Raw genomic sequence first — 17,130 nt, 5'->3', positions numbered from 1 at the left:
CCTACCTCAGCCACATCCTGGTCATTAACCTTGACTGTGGTCTGACACCTAAACCAGTCTACAAAGTATGCCCGATACTTGGTTTCTTAGACAACCTTATACCTGACTCTAGTCATAGCTTAAGGTCTTAGTCTTACCACAGTCTGAATCCTCTCTCTACCCCAGCTGGGTCTTAGCAGCCCTCACAGGTTAGGCCTCCTCGGCACAACAGAAAGTAGTTGAGGTCATTGGGAGGTATAAATGGATTTCCAGCTCACCAATGGTGAAACCTTTAAAAGGGTATGCCGTAGAAGGGGTGTGTCAATAATGACTGTGTCTGGCATCAGTTGGGCATGACTGCTCATAAATAAGTCTGTTTTCCTCTATTTCCATGGATAACAAAAGACACTTTCTTAATAGAATAAAGGAGTTTTCTTGCATCCAGAAGACGTTCTCTATCAGAGTCTCATTTAGCCATCTTTCCTGGTGTGTGTAACATGACAGAACTAGAATTTGACCTACACAGAGCATTTATAGTGTAAAACAAGGTCTATCTGGAAACATAGATTCAGGAGACCAAGCAAAATCTGCACTTGAGGAACAATTTATTTGAGTGGCCTGAGTGCTTTCAAACAATCAATTAAAGCTATTCCTGTTTCACAGGGTGCTAACCTCCATTAGAGGCCGAAAACGAGGGCAACTTCTGTCAGCAATATTTAGCAGTTTTAGTTGTATAGGCTGCGATGAAGTCAATTCTAACCTCTTAGGACTGACTGGGTAATATTGAGGAGTCTGGGATATTAGAAATGTGTATCTTCTTTGCACTTAACAGTACTTATTAAATGGTTTTCCACAGCAAGGGTAGAGCTATCTTTGAAAACCCTGCATCTCTGTGGTGTTTTCCAGCTACTTAACATTGACTCTGAGTTAAATCGTGACTAAAAGCAATTACTGTCATGATGAATTGAGGCAATTTATTTATTACTTGAGAAACATCCTAGGTGATGTCACTTAGGAGAATGATGAAATAATCCTTCTCAAGTGCTCTATTATCAACCAGATCTGGTGAAGGAGGCATTGCTTTGAGGCATGGGGAGGTAGTCAGCAATTTAAAAAAATTAGTCACAGCAAGATCAAAGAAAGAATATTGGAGACAAAGCAGAAAAAAATCACCTAAATTTGAGCAAAACTTATCTCCCTATGGAATTATATGGGATGGTTTGGTTGCTAAATATCAAGAAAGGTATTATATAGAAAGCCCAGCGATTATAATAAAACTAACTGCAACATATGAAAGGCTTGGAGGTGGTGGTTGATATACAAGAAAAGTGAAAAGGATGAGGGAACTTAAGTTAAAAAGGTCAAGTTTAAATATCATTTGAGCAAAGTCTGTATAATTTGGCTCATGTAACAAGATTCACATGACATGTTCATCAATCCCTTAGATATTAGAATAGGATACGTGGGTGCGAGGTAATGAGAGGAGATAATCTTCAAGAAAGATGCATGAAATAGAACTGCATGATAGAGTGGGTGGCAAACCCTGCAGAGACAGGCATCAATACAAAGAGATTTTAATCTGGCTGGTCAATGGAAGATTCTAGATCTAAATACAGGTCTGCTTCTTTCTTCCAGATATTTGAGAAAAGACAAACACGTTTCTCTGCTGAACGGTCTCTCCCCCTATTTATTAGAGAGGTGACAGAGTAGTACAATAGGTTAAAGAGAATAAACTCTGTGCTAGACTGCCAGGGCCTATGTCCCAGCTCTCCTGCTTGCTACCATTACTTCGTCTCTCAGAGGCTGTTCCCACATCTCAGAAATAGGTATAATGATGGAACCTGCTTCGTAGGTATATTAGTTCATTCCCACATTGCTATAAATACCCAAGACTGGGTAATTTATAAAGAAAAGAGGCTTCATTGGCTCATGGTTCTGTAGGCTGTAGAGGACGCATAGCAGCTTCTGCTTCTGGGGAGGCCTCAGGAAGCTTCCAATCATAGCAGAAGGCAAAGGGGCAGCAGGCATCTTACATGGCAGGATCAGGAGCAAGAGAGAGTAGTGGGCGTGGTGGTGGAGGTGCTACACGCTTTTAAATGACCAGATCTCATGAGAACTCACTCACTGTCATGAGGACAGTACCAAAGGGGATGGTGCTAAACCGTTCATGAGGGATCCAACCACCTCCTACCAGGCCCCACCTCCAACACTGGAGGTTACATTTTGACATGAGATTTGGGTGCAGACACAGATCCAAACCATATTGATAGGGCTGTGAAGATCAAAAGAGAGAATATATGTGAAGAGCTTAAAACAGCAGCCTGGATTGTAGTAAAAGCCCTAAATGTGTTACTTCTTTATTGTTCATTGTTAGTACTTTGCATGTGGTCAAATATCTTGACCCTTCTGTTTCCATCTTCTGGAAGAACTCAGTTTCACACCTGGCTGTCCTGAAAGTCAGCCACAATTTCTCCATGTTGGCCTTGACTTGGCTAAAATCAAGATGCAGTACTGGACATTCTCTCTGACTTACAAGTCCACACACCCCTCAAAAGTGGCAAAGAGAGGTGAGGCTAGCATCACTTGTTTATAAGAAGCCCATGCTTGTCCTTGGCCCCTTTGGTGTCACATCCATCCTTTACTGTTGCCCTATGCTCCTGGGCATGTAGGTGACCCCTGCATGGGACCCGCATGTCTACTGGCTTCTGGGTTTGGCTAATGGGAGACTTTAATAAGAGATGGTAAAGCTAGAGGAAGGGAGGAGCCTTCTGTCTCTTGGGCTCGGGCCCCTTCTTTGGCGGCGACTCCATGGCTTCAGGTCTCCAGATGGGTCTACCAGAGTTCCACTTCTGTTGGGTGATCCTTACTTATGGGCTTTGAGAACTCCACCACCTCTTTTTGTTTCTCCAGTCTGGGCTGGGTAGTGGCTTCCTGATACTACCACCCTCTGAGTTTCCCCACCATTGTCTCCTAATCCCTGTGTACTAATTCTCTAGTAAATTTGCTCTGTTTTAAAAGTTAGGAGTGGTTTCCTTTTCCCTGGTTGGATGCTGTCTGATGTGAGGCTGTGCTGGTTTCTGGTGATTATTTCTTCCTTTTTTAAGTGGTAAGGGTGGGGGTGGGGGGAACCTGATTTAATCATCTAGTCTATTTTTTTTCCTGTATCAACATCACACTAGTGTAAAGTATCTGAAATACACATTTTTTTCATTTTTAAAAAAAGTCAGCAACAGCATTTGTTTCTCCCCAGGCTTCTCGCACCCCTCCTGTTTGCTACAATTTCAGTTCTCAAAGACTGCCAAAGTAGTTCATGATCACAATTACAAATACTCTCAATGCCTTGGGATGCAATTTGTAAAGTCTAGAGGCTTGAATCTAATGAAGTATCCAGATGCTTCCCTGCCAACTTCTTTTCTGTCTTGGACTTTAATTCTATCTTAAAAATAATCTGCTATTCTGAGAATTTGTTTCCAGCGAAATCAAGAAGGTATATGGTGCTTACCTGACTTGAGAAGAGCCAGAAAGTTGCCCAGCATCTTCATCTTTTCCCTGTTATCTCCTCTTGGCAAAACCCCCATAATCAGAGATGCCTGTAATGCTTAAAACCTTCCCTGACATAGAAGTACCAGCTTAGAGTCAGGGTTTCAAAGGTTTTCCCTACTGGGTGCCAGATACATACAAAGCCAGAGTAAAGACAGAGAAACTCTTCAACAAAAGAAGCCATTCAGTAGACAGGGGTAAACTGCCAGCAAAGTAAGATTTGCCTCTGATAAGCCACACTGGGGATAATATGCCCTTGGATAGCTGAGAAACAACTATGTGTTTTAAAGAGTGCAGTTTTTAGGAATAGTGTCCCTGAGAGCTGGCTTGCTTTCTTTACCGTCAGCAATGATCACCAGCATGGGTTATGCATCCATTGGGATTTACTTGGTTTTATCAATTGCAATTAAATGTTCTTTATCTGTGACTTCTATTTTTGCTCCATATCTTTACAAGGAAAATTCTCCGAAGTAAAGCTCTAGAATTGGGCCTGTCACCAGTGAGAGCACTTCAGAATGAATCATTAATCATTAATTGCCAATCCCTTGTTGCCAAATTATGTTATTGCTGCCATTAAGTCATCCAGATGCAAGCCCGATATGGGCCTTGCCTATATGAGGAAAGTTATGTGAATCACTCTGGGGGCTCTGCCTTTATCCTGAGGATTGGATGAACTTAGGTAGCAGGTTACAAGGAGGCATTGCCCCAGCCTCTATCACCTACAGTTCATAGACACAAAAAATCCTAGTGCTACCCTGGATCCAGTGCTAAGGTCACATCATCACTGTGCCCCATACGTGAACAGTTCGGCGGAGTTTATCAAGCATTTTTCCCTCCATTATTACATTTGATTCTTAGAAAATCCCTGTGTGAACTTGGCATTTTCTCATTATTTCATAAATGAGAATATCAAATCACATTGTGGTTAACAGGTTTCACCAAGGTCGCATAACCCATTAGTGATGGCATCTAGATGCAAGCTTGCATATTTCCAACGTGAAACCCGATGCTTTTGACTAGACTCATAAAACCATAGCATCTCCACATCAAAAGGGGCATAAGAAGTCTTGTCGTCCTTTCTGCTTTATGGGGAGCACAGGATATTCCAGCCAGCTCTTGTCCTTGTTGATGACACATTCCCCTGCCTTTGTGGGTAACATGGGGAGGTTCAGGGTGAGGTGGCGGGAATGGACTGCATGGGAGTCTCATGGCTCTAAAGACAATAGGGATAATTTCTCTCACCAAGAGTATGAGTATTACTGGAATTAAGGGGAACCAAGTTGAGGTAAAAGATGACATCAGAGAAAAAGGTCAACATCCTGTAGACATGAGGTCCTCATGGCTTAGTTATGCATCCAGGAAGCCAAGGAGATGAGAACAGAGACAGAGTAAGCACGTAAAATGAAGGGCTGACTCTGATGCAGGACTTTGGAACCATAATGACCTCATCCTCTCTCTATACCATGATGCTGCATTGAAAGGGTCTGGGCTTTAGCCTCAGCTGATTAGCTCTTCCACATTCAAACGTTTCCTGTGTTGATTCCTAATCTACCCCCTGTCACTTCCACCCGATGATACAGCTCTGAGCTTTGAAATTAAAGGGACCAAATCTACTCCATCTTCTACAATGGCCCTTTATCTATCTAAAGGCAAAAATTAGGTCTCATCTGAATCTTCCCTTCCCTAAGATGAAAAATCCTGATTCAGAGTGATGTACCTTCAAAGTCAATAATCTCTGGAACATTGTGCATCTCAATCAATGTGTACCTGAATCATGTAGAGACCTTGTTACAATGCAGCTGCTGATTTAGTAGGTCTGGGGTGGGGCTCAAGATACTGCATTTTTGAAAAACTCCGAAGTTTTGTCAATATTCTGGTCAATGGACCAGTTTTTGAGTAGCAAGGCTCGTGGCCTGTCTTCACTCTGGAGGTCCCTATTGAGGGGTTGGGTTCACAGCTGGACAGGACTCACCAGAGCGGTCTGACCAGTGCAGAGTAGAGCAGGGCAGCGCTGCCCTTGTTAGGTCTCAGTAATCCTTGGGGAAAATCAGCTGAGAGTGTTGCTGGGTAGCATGGAAGAAGGCAGCAGAGAGAGAAAACATGGCAACTACACCCTATGTATGGAGCTAATATTGAGGGAGGGAAGTAGAGCTTAATAAACCAAGGGCCATGCCTTGTGCACCAGGTTTCCATATGTGAGAGTAGACAAGTAGCACATATAAAAGCCAAATTAAGACTCTGGGCTGGAGCTAGGAGGAGACTGGATCCTTAGCCGTCATGGCATTTGGGGAAAGAATAGACAGCAGGATGCAGCAGCAGCTGCTTTGAGAACTGGTTCAGCCTTTGAGAGTGCTCAGAGCTCAGAGGACACAGTTTGCTGTGCCGTCAGGTCAGGCTTGCAAGGCTTGCAGCATGATGTTGGAGAGGGAGTCTCCTGTCGGTGCGCTGAGTTCACAAGATTATTTTTGGTTATCATATCACACAGGAGACTCAAGTAGAGCCTCAAAGCTTCCCCAGTTGGAGAAATTTATCATCTGGTGCCTGCCTAGATGCCAATTCTGATTTGCTTGGCCTATTCTCAGATTGGGTCCTCTGGAGGGTAAAGATGAGGAAGATGCATCCAAATCCCTCCTTCTCTCAGTTCCCAAATCCCCAGTCCCTGCTTAATAAACCAAAGTCACCCAGAGTCAGAGACAGCCTTTTAGGGACTAAAGCTGATACTAAGCCTGACTCTCATGGAAAGGGTATGCTTGGGGTAAAAGTAACGCAGGTGTTATCCCACTGAAGGGCTTCCAGTAGGATAGCCCTCTGAAAAGTCACTTTCGATTTTGGGGCTACTGAGTCAGACAGATTGCCTTCTATGTGGACCTACTGCTGGCATCTGTGGAAAGCGCACCACATTGCCAATGGCCCCATCAGTAGCCAACCCTGATGTGCTTTCTTATGACTCCCATTACAGGTCACATTCTGCTCCACTGAGCATTTAAGATGTAATCCCTGTGGCCACACCTGACTCTGCCACAAAAGCAGGACCCTCCCATCCTCTGTCCATCCCTCAGATATGGGAGTCACACGTGGATGCTGTCTTGCCTTTAGTCCATTTCCTCTATCCCTGTATCACCTTCGAACCCTGTCAACACACTTCCATTATGAACAGAGGCACAAATATCCAGAGTCTAGGGCAAGTTCCCCTAAAGAGTGCCAAAGGCAAAGCTGGATTTTCCCTGTCCCAGGGAATGTTCACGTTTCTGTATCTGATGTCTGGTTAGACCAACCAAGCATGGATTTTTCTGAAAACCTCACTGTGTAAAGTCTGTGATTTCAGCTCTGCTGCCTGTTGGCTGAACTCATTGAATTCTTCTAAACCTCTGGGCTCTGGACTTTCAGACAGCCTCCCCGAATCCCCTGAATGTTCTTCTGTGGCCCTCAAGTATGTTCTTTTGTAGGTTTATGGTCATTACTGAAGCTGCTTCTGTTTAGGAATGTCTTGGAATTCTTTTGGGAAAATTTTTCTAATACTCATCCAAGATCTTCACCTTCCTTTGTGTGTGGACTTGATTCTACCCTGGGAACAGCCTTTGGCATAGTTGATCATGCCCTCCTTTTTGAAACGTTCTCTTCTCTTGGCTCTAGGATACTACATTCTCCCAGGTTTACTTCCTACCTGTCTGGTCACTCCTGTTCCCCATTCAGGCTTATCTCCCTCTACTCACTAAATACTGCAGACCCTCAAGTCTCTATTCTAGGTCTGTTTCTCCTTCCACTCTTTATTCTCTCCCAGGGTGATTTCATCAACAAGCCCCCATGCTTCAAATACCATCTGTGTACATATGACTCACACATTTTTGCCTCCAACTCTGACCTTTAATTTAGAGCTCCAGATCGCATTTTTGGCTACATACTTTTCTGGAGTATATCTCAAGCTCCAGTTGCCCTAGATATATTTTCCCCCTAAAGCTATTCTTTTTCCATTGTGTCCGGAACCCGTAAACATTACCATCATCCACCCTATCATGCAAGCCAAAGATTTGTGGTCATTCTTGACAGTTTTTTCTCCTTTATTCCCCATATCCAATCCATCAACAGATTTTATCTATAACTATTTCAAGTAATTGTCTCTTTTATCACATCTGCCTATCTTCACTGTCATCACCTGAGCCTAAGCAACTATCATCTCCCATCTGAATGCCTGCAGTGGTCTCAAAACTCATTTCACCAATCCACTTTGGTTCCACACTAAAACTGGAATGATCTATTGGAAATACAAATCTGACCATATCATTGCTCCTTGAATAACACTTAAATGGTGCCCTGTGTTCCTTTGGTTAAAGAACAAAAGCCCTCATTGTGGCCAGTAATATCCTGTGTGGACTGATTCATGATGCCCTCTCCAGCTTCTTTCTCATCTTTCCCTCCTTGCTTTCTTGCCCCGGTTATACTACATTTCTTTCTTTCTTTCTTTCTTTTCTTTTTTTTTTTTTTTTTTTTTTAAGTACAACAGGGTGCTTGCCCCATTGCACAGCTTTATCCAAGGCTATTTCTCCTGCGGCTCCCATATGCTGCTTTCATGATCCCTTTGCCTGGTTACAGCCTGTCTTCCTTTGGAGCTCACCCCTATTAGGGGTGAATTGCTCCAAGAAGCAATGCATTTTTTTAAATTATGCAAGTATCTATTTACAAGTGTCATGTACTTCTCTGTTCAAACCTTAACAGGGTTCAAGTTTGCTATTACTGATTCTTGATTTATTAATTATATTCCCCTACCCACAACCACCACTAATTGTAGACTCTGAGAGCAGGAACTGTTCCTGTTTTGCTCACCACTGTATCACCAAATGCCTGGCACATAGAGGGTATTTATGATCACTTACTGAAGGAATGAAGTATGAGTCTCATTAGACCAAGCTAATAGCATTGTTCCTAGAGTAATAGGATCCTCTCTAGGGGCTCTTTGCCATTGTACTCCTAGTCTCTAGAACAGGACCTGGTAGCAGGCACACTAAGTAAAATTAGGCTGTGCCAGTGAGTGAATGCCCCAGAGACAACCCTTCCTCCAAATCTAAATAAAAAGACTCTATCAATATTAAGGAAATTTCGATCTGAGATTCTCCCCTTCCTTTATGCTTGCTACATTGTGGATTAACCGCATCTCAGAAATCATGTCTCTAGCCTGGGAAATGGGGGCTGCATAGGAGCTCCTCAGAGCCAGCCCTCGTCCCCCCATCCCGGAATGTCAGACCAGTCCTGCTAAAGAGATGGTGGCCAACTCTTTCTGGAATTCTCTAGGCTGTAGATGAGAAGAGTCTACTCAGTCAGCCCTGGAATTTGATGAGTTGGTTTTGCCATTAGCTTGTGAAAGGAATGAATAAAAATTCCTCATCCATAAGTCCTGGGAACAGAATCTCTGACTCCACAGACAGCATAGTTTAGCACACAGCACATGGCCACTCAATGGCAAAATAATGAATGATTGAATGGATAAATAAAGCCCACAACTGTGGTTCACTCACCCTCATATTATGTTATAATTTATCTGTTAAGCAGCAATGATGAGGAGGGAGGCCCGTGCTAGACACTGACATTAGAGAGATGAATAGGGTGACTTACCATTCTCACTAGAGAGACTTGGCCAAGCAAACCCAACATGTCTAAGCTACAACAGCTTGGGTAAAGTGCTCTGAGAGAGGAAACACTTAATGCTCTTAAGCAAAAAAAAAGGGGGTGTATCAATGTGCTGGAGGGCTTAAACATCAGTGCATTTTGGGAATCAGGACCATAGCTTTTGGGTAGTAGCATTCCTTCAACTCAAGACTCTGCTGAGTTCTGTGAACACAGTTTCTCCTTAAAAAAGGAGAAAACTCAATTTGCTTCCATGAGAACAAATGTGTGTGGGCAGAGACGTCATCCCTTTAGCTAAACACCAAACAACCACAAACATTTAGGGAGCCCTATTACCAGTCAGAGTCTGTGCTAACATGGGAAAACTAAGATAAACGAGGCGTAATCTTGCCCCTGAGGAGTTTGCAGACCACTGGAGGAGACAGATGTGAAAACAAATAACTAATAATATTGGTGCATTGTAGTAAGAGATATTGTGAGGCATGTGCAAAGTGTTATAAAGTGTTAATAGAATTTAGAGAAGAGGGAGAAACTCTCCCAGGGGCACAGGCTCAGAGAAAGTGTATTGGCTGATGAAGAATGAGCTGATGTAGATGTGGAAGAAAAGAAGGAATGAGTTAGGAAAAGGACAGTTTGGACTTTAAGCTGCTTCACACTTAAAGGCTGGCACCAATGGGAATATAAATAGAAGCAGGAGGAAATTCACTTAGGGTGCTGATAACCCCTGGACTACTCTCTAGAATGTCTGAAATAAGATGTTGCCTCTGATCCCTAGTACATTGCATGAAGATACTGGTTTTTGGCATTCTTTGCCTGCTTACTTTGCTATGGCATAAGCAGAATGGTTGTTTTAGGGAGAAGGGATTGAGGAACTAGATGACTTGAGAGCTGGATTCAGGGTTTCTGACCATTGAGGTCTAAAATTGGAATCAGGAAACCCGTGGAATTCTGGCCCTGACCTTTATCAGCCATGCGACTTTTAGCAACTTCCCTTGGTTTTCTCATCTATAAAATGGGAAAATCAGTATCTCATCTAGCTTTGGGAATGTTTGTGAGGATTGACCAGGCCAGATCCATGAAGTTACCCAGCACAGGGCTAAGGATGTATAGTAAGTGGCCAGTTACCTGCCCCCTCTACTGAGGATTGTGTCAGCAAGTTAACACCTGGTAGAGCATGTTGCATTGGTATTAAATGCTAAAAATGGAATTGATCAGATTTAAGTGTTTTTTTGAACCCACGGTGTACTCAAGTTCCCCTGAATATACAAACTTTTTGCCCTACCATTTGTTTCCTATAAAGAACAAAACAAAAACCTCTTTTTATCTTTAAAAATCTAGTGATTTAAATTGTGTTGCCCCAAAATAAAGCTGTTATTTCCACCATTTACCTGAAAGAATAATGTAGGGTTAGGTATAATTCCCAGTGTTCCATGGTTTGATCCTAGAGACAAAGCAATATGAGAGAAAAAAAATCTTAACTTGATTTGCCTTGAGGAAAAGAATGCTTCAACACAGTTGCCCAAGTGAGAACCTTGGTCAACCCACTTAATTTCTCTGCATGTCAATTTCTTCATCTCAAAAGAATCTAATGATAATCCCAACCTCACAAGGAATGGATCCTCAAAAGTTATTAAATGGGACAGTGTATGTGATGCCCTTAGCACAGTGCCTGGCACATAGTTAGCACTCAACTAAAGGAAGCTGTTGTCATTATGATGATTGTCTAGTCACATGTGTGGGTGCTTTCAACATTGCTATCCTTCCCTTTCCCTTCCTAGGTGCCTCCACCCAGAATTCTAACACTGTGGAGCCAGAGAAGCAGGTGGACAACACCGTGAAGATGGCTGGCGTGATCGCTGGCCTCCTCATGTTCATCATCATTCTCCTGGGCGTGATGCTCACCATCAAAAGGAGGTGAGTCTCTGCCGCCTGGAAGACTCTGCTGACCCGAGGTGACCCCAACGTTGCTGTGTGGCCAGGTTTTTGCTCTGTTGATCATTGTCCAGCAGGGATCTTCTGATATAACCATTGAGGTCCGGAAATACGTGGGCCGGCTGTGGTTCACTGTGTTGCTGTTTGAAGGGTGCATGCTGCCTGCTTGGCAGGTGGTCCTGAGGTGGCCAGTTTCTTATGGGCCAGTGATCCCTATGACTGAGCCACCGCGTTGTGCCATGGGATTCCATGTATCATGAATTGAGTCTTATAGGAGTTAACTGCTGTGTTGTTATCAATCATGTCATCAAGATAGCTCGGGAGCCCCAGGAACATAGATGAGTCCAGAAACACAGTTGCAGGAAAGTAGTGTTTACCATTCTCACCTCCATTTGCCCCTGATTTCCACTGGTCAAATAATAGCATCCCAGGCTGCCCTCTCCATGAGAGAGAAATCCTACAGTGGTGTGAGAGTTCCCAATTACAAGTCCTATTACAGGCTCTGTACTATGCCCTGTCCCACAAAACCTTCCCAGCTGGGTTGCTGTTGTTTGTCACCTCTTAAAAGCATGTCTCCCCGGACTCCTCTGGCCAGCTACTAGTTTGCTCATACTGTGTGTTTTCTCCGGTTGCATTTCTCATGAAAGCATGCACACAGATTCCTCCCTTATTTCCAAGATGTACTACACCAGCATCCTCTGTTTCAGAGGCATTCACAAGGCTTGCGGATAACACAAGGAAATTAGAGGGAAGAAAATACAAAGGGTGAATATCAGCTATCCCTGTCCCCAGGGTGCACTGGTTATTCCTCTAAACAGAGAGTCTTACTCGCCCCTCTCCTTAGCCCCTGCCTGCCACATGTTAACACATCTACTTCCCACCTCCACATCTTCTCAGTTTCAATGCCAGGGCCCCAACCTTAGTCTCTACCTTCCCACTCCTCAGTCTGTCATAGCAAAGAAAACATTTATCCACGTTATAATGCTAGGTGGTGTATTGTACCCTGCCCCCAGGCAAAAGAGCCTTCTACATTATTAACCAAACCAGCACCTCAGCCTGAAGCTCTGGGTTTGCTTATGCAGAGTTCAGGGCAACCCCAAGAACAAGGGCTGGGAACTTGCTTCCATCTATAGGGTGAAAAATGCTCATCAAATGTGTTTCCCACCAGAACAAAGGGACAGAATACCCCTAACAACTAATTCCAGCTTCTACCTTAGGAACCACATGAATATAAAATGCAGATTTTTTTTAAAGAAAGCAATATCCCCATTTCCAGTGATCAGTGATTTAGAAATACTAGGGTCCCCACTACACATGCAGTCAACCCTCTCTTGGCTATGCCAGCACCAGGATGTCCCTCTCTGTCTTTCTCATGGTTCTGCTTTGGATCAGTCATACCTGCCTCTGGCCAGGACATTGTACTGTGAAGACATCTTTTCTTGACATTTTTTGTCTAATAGGATCATGTCTTGCCTCAAGCTCCCAGCAGAATGGCTTAAGAGCTAAGGTTCTCCTCCAGCTACTAATTTTCTGGTTGGAGAAACTAGGGGTAACAGAAGGTACTATCTTAATATTGGGGGTGAAGAGCCCTCAAAGGGTTAAGGTCAACACTACATTGTCATATCACCATCATCACTGATAACACATGGCCACATTATATGTCCCAGTGACTGCTGCTATTACATAGGGTAGTATATGACTTTTGATTTCTCTGGGGGCAGTAAGCACATTGTACATGTAAGATCATTGAAATGTTTCTTAGAGTTACAGATGTATTAGAGGCAGAGGTGAAATGTTTCTTAGAGTTACAGATGTATTAGAGGCAGAGGTGAGTTTGGGATTGTCCACCCAAATTAATGGAACTGAATACCTCTTTGACAGACCTGAAGTTTTATTATTCTTTGCCACTGATTTGTAAATCAGATATGCTCTTCCAATTTTGCTCTTTCTAAAGCCTGGCTTAACCCACGTCACCATCATCTGTGAGATTGTGAAGAAATTTCACTTCCTTCTCACAGCTATTTCTGAAATGTGTGAGTGTGACTTTTTGGGAGGGAGGAAAAGGCTTTATGTTTCCAGGGTGGGAGCAACTATAAAATGAGTCCTTTGTGGTAGTTTTAACCTCCTCTGAGTATCTTCATCAACTCTCATGTCTATCAAAACTGTCCATCAGACCCAATCAACAGGCATCACATGATCACCATTTCTCCCCAGGAGGCAAAACCTGGGCATTGCATGTTGTGGGGTGCTAATCAGTGTTTATATATATGGCATCTTTTGAAGAAAATAAGACATTTTGTTGGCCTAGTTGATTGGAACAATTTACAGATGGGAGGGGAGGGTAGGAGGAGAAGAGGAGAAAATGGGGAGGAAGAGAGAAATTGCACATAGGCCTGCACTCTTTCCACTAACATACAATGTCTTCCTGTGTCTAGAGATGCCCCAAAGGAAAGCGAAATTCTGTGCACCTCTTCTGTCCGCAACTACCCCCAGCTGCATATATATATTAATATATACTACACTGATCAGTTGAGTCTGCTACCAACTTACTGTTGGCCAGAATACTGTCTACATCTACCTCAAAGGAAGATGTATTCAAGTCAAAGAAACTTCCAAGTAACAGGCTCATCACCGTAGCTCAGGATAGTAGTGTTAACATCTCCTCAATATCCTATCATCATCTACAGTGCTTGGACTCAGGAGTTCACAGAGGCCAACACCTGCTACAATCCCTCCACTGGCTTAAGCTTGCCTGGGTCTTCTCCCTGCCTTCCCTGGGCATGGACATGGTTGCTTTCTGGGGTTTTTTTCTGCTCCTAATAGATTCAACTGACTCAAAGCCTCCCTAAAGCTATAGCCACAGATGTTTCCAGCAAACATAAGATGTCCCCAGCTTCTCCCTCTGAAGGTTTGTGATCACTGACTTATAGCTTCCTTGCCACTGTCCAAAGAGAGTCCTTCTCTTCCTGTTAGGGGTTTCCTTTTATGACACAGAACTAGAAGACAGACAGAGAATGGGCTTGAGATCCAAGGATGAAGGGAAGGGTTTAATGAAAAAAAGCTAAATTAATTTATATTTAGACAACTGAAAACAAAATAGAGGAGGGAAAAGAGAGAATATCAACAAAACTTGAGAGGTTGCCTGGTTTTGTGTTGTAACGGGGGGAGGGAGATCTTGAGAAATGAAAAGGAGAAAGGGATATGAGATGGTGGGTGATTTAAATGGGATTCTCTTATAGTTTGGAAGAGAAGCAAGTCAAAGTTTAGAATTCTTTTTGCATTACCTTTGGCTGTTTGAACTGGGCTGTATTGAATGTAGAACCATATGGAATTAGGATTGCATGGACATACACAGGATGATATGAGCATTATAAGAAGGGATCCTGGAGCCCCTCACTTACAGAGTTAACTACCAGTGTGGTTTTAGCCACACCAACTACAAAATATCCATCCTTCTGCTGTCACTAGATAGTGGCTCCATCTTTTTCTTCTGGATCTGTCGATCACATCTAGAGTTCTGAATGTTCTGTAATGGGTACCCCATGTCATTATGTAGTAAAACATACCTCCTTTTCATGAACACCATGTTAAGTCCTGACATAAGAGAAAGACCTTCATCACTGATTCAGCACTGCAGTCCTGATCATCTTCATCCCTTGCCTCCTCCCCTTAGAACTGTTAGACATCCTCCCCACTCCTCCAAAATCAGCAATCAAGAGGTTGCATGACCAGCTCTATGTTTTCTTAACTTAATACCATGGGGCACTGCGTGCCTTTAATGCAAATTAAGATGAAAAGATCAAGTATTATTGCCTTAACCAGCATGTCTCAATAGTTGAAGGTGTTCATTAGCCACTCACGTATGAGAAGGCCTACAATTCAATGTTTGTTTGTGGAGCGTGAAATTATATGTATGTGCACACAACTTTCATATAGTTCAATTTTATCCCTTGGGACACACTTCCTGGAGTCCAAACATGGTCCCTTAAAGCTCAAAGCATGGCCATGCACTTATGCATAGGGAAACACCAAAGTCAAGTTATGCAGGACTTTTCACAAGATCCAAACCCCTGGACTTGCCTGGATCCTACACTAACCTGTCCATCACATTTTAATTTTCAAATGAGAACTAGGAAATTTTAGGGAGGTGTATTCAAAGTTGGTACCATCCATGCATGGTTCTAGCCAGACCCTCCCCTGCCCAGCTCGTCCTAGTCCAGCCTGAACTTTTTGCCAAACTTTCCTTGCCTGTCCAAATGGAAACTTCTGTTCCAAGAGTGTATTTGGAGTGTCTTGAATATAAATATGAATATCTATTCTGAGATTTTATATGCATCTCTGGTTATACATCAATTCTCTGTGACTTGTACCTGCCCTCCAGTAGCTCTCAGTCTAATGGGACAGAGAATCAGAAAAACTGGCCCCAAATTTTTAGTCCTGTTTATTTGCTGTTAACCTTGGAGAAGCAACTTAACAAATCTCAGCCTTTGCTTTCCCTTCTATGAAAGGTAGCCAGTTTTATGGGGCTATTCTAAAGATCAAATGAGCTAATTATTGAAATAGGCTTTGTTCCCTGAACCTGCTTAAGGAATTACAATGCACAATATCTACAGAAACATTCATCTCCACATGACCGTCAACTGTACCAGGCCAGCTCCAAACCCATTACTAACATGCTAATGGCAGGGTTGCAATCAATGCTCACACACTGACATAATTTGCATCATTTTACATTTAAACTGCAGCCATATTCTGATTTTAATCTTCCTAATAATCATAGTAGGTTAGGTCTGTTGCTTGTTTGAAAAGAAGAAACTGAAGTTCAAAAAGATCATATGAGTTGGTGAACGTTTTGGGCAGAGCTGATGTGGAAACCCAGTCTCGGTGTCTCTAGAGCTCATGCTGCTAACTTCTACTCTGTCAGTCCATGGAGACTGACAGAAAATAAGCAAATCCTGGACTAAGAAACATGTGATTCAGATTCCGTACCACTTTCCTCTCTGGGGCTTGTTTTTCCCAATTTCACTATTTTCTTCTTTTGAGCATGCTGTTTCCCTGAATGAAATGTCCTGAGATTTCTCTTAACCTACAAAGTTCCTATCACACTCTGACTCTCAGCCTCTTGTTCTTCCTAGCAGGACTCCCAAACGTTACCATCTCAGCAAAGCCTTCCCACCAACCTCCTGCCCCAGGAAGATCCAATGATGTTCCTCTGCATGCAGCCACTGTGCCATACACGCTAGTCTTCATTTGTGTATTTATCATACTACCCGGTGGTTGTACTTTTGCTGGCCTGAAGATCAGTCCTCTCTTGTTAGAGCTCCATTATCCATATCATCTGCCCCTGGACATCTACCTTGAAAATCCCTCAGGTATTTCATAGTCAAAGTCAAAATCATTACCTACTCCCCAACCTGTTTCCCATCTCATTCCCAGGCACTACCTCCTAACCCATCATTAAACAGATGGGATTCCAACACCGGGGATTCTCTACATTCTCTTGGTTTCATTCTCTCTCTCTCTCTCTGTCTCTCTGTCTCTGTCTCTCTGTCTCTCTCTCTCTCTGTCTCTCTCTCTCTCTCTCTCTCTCTCTCTCTTTCTCCCCCTCCCTCCCTCCCTCCTTCCCTCTCTGCCTCTGCCTCCTCTTCCTCCATTGTCTTTTCCCTGGGTCAGACCTCTATAGCCCTATTGCATGAGTTTCCTCACTGACCTTCCTAACTGTGCCCCACCCCTCCAACCTATCCTCCACACTGTAGTCAACATTGTGTTAAAAAATAAAGCTCATACTCCCAAACCTGTCATCTAAAACCCTTCAATGGCTTCTTTTCCATAGCCATGGTTCATGAGGTGGAAGTGAGGGAAGAAGTACATGTCTAAGTCACCTGGGGAACTTTGTCAAGTGATACTGTCTCCTTGTCCATATGGAAACAAGTTTCTTAGTTCTTCTTAGCTTTTTAGTTTTTCTATTTTTTTTTCTTAGTTTTTCTGACAAGTCTCCTAAAGTCTCACCTCTGCTCCATAAGTTTTGCTTATGAACTTTCTTCTCCTTCAATGCCTGTG

At 43.1% G+C, this 17,130-nt stretch overlaps 1 protein-coding gene across 12 annotated transcripts in view; it reads left to right on the top strand.

Annotated features, from left to right (window-relative positions):
- Nucleotides 1-17,130, top strand: part of PTPRT (protein tyrosine phosphatase receptor type T) — a 1,135,643-nt gene that overhangs the window by 955,205 nt on the left and 163,308 nt on the right. For all 12 annotated transcript variants that reach the window (XM_054467368.1, XM_054467370.1, XM_063659593.1 and 9 more), the window contains one exon: nt 10,917-11,052. In XM_054467368.1, the coding sequence (XP_054323343.1) occupies nt 10,917-11,052 (136 nt within the window). The remainder of the gene's footprint in view (nt 1-10,916; nt 11,053-17,130) is intronic.

The sequence above is a fragment of the Pongo pygmaeus genome, chromosome 21 (assembly GCF_028885625.2).
Source record: "Pongo pygmaeus isolate AG05252 chromosome 21, NHGRI_mPonPyg2-v2.0_pri, whole genome shotgun sequence".
Classification (NCBI taxonomy): domain Eukaryota; kingdom Metazoa; phylum Chordata; class Mammalia; order Primates; family Hominidae; genus Pongo; species Pongo pygmaeus.
This window is presented reverse-complemented; position numbering and strand designations above follow the sequence as displayed.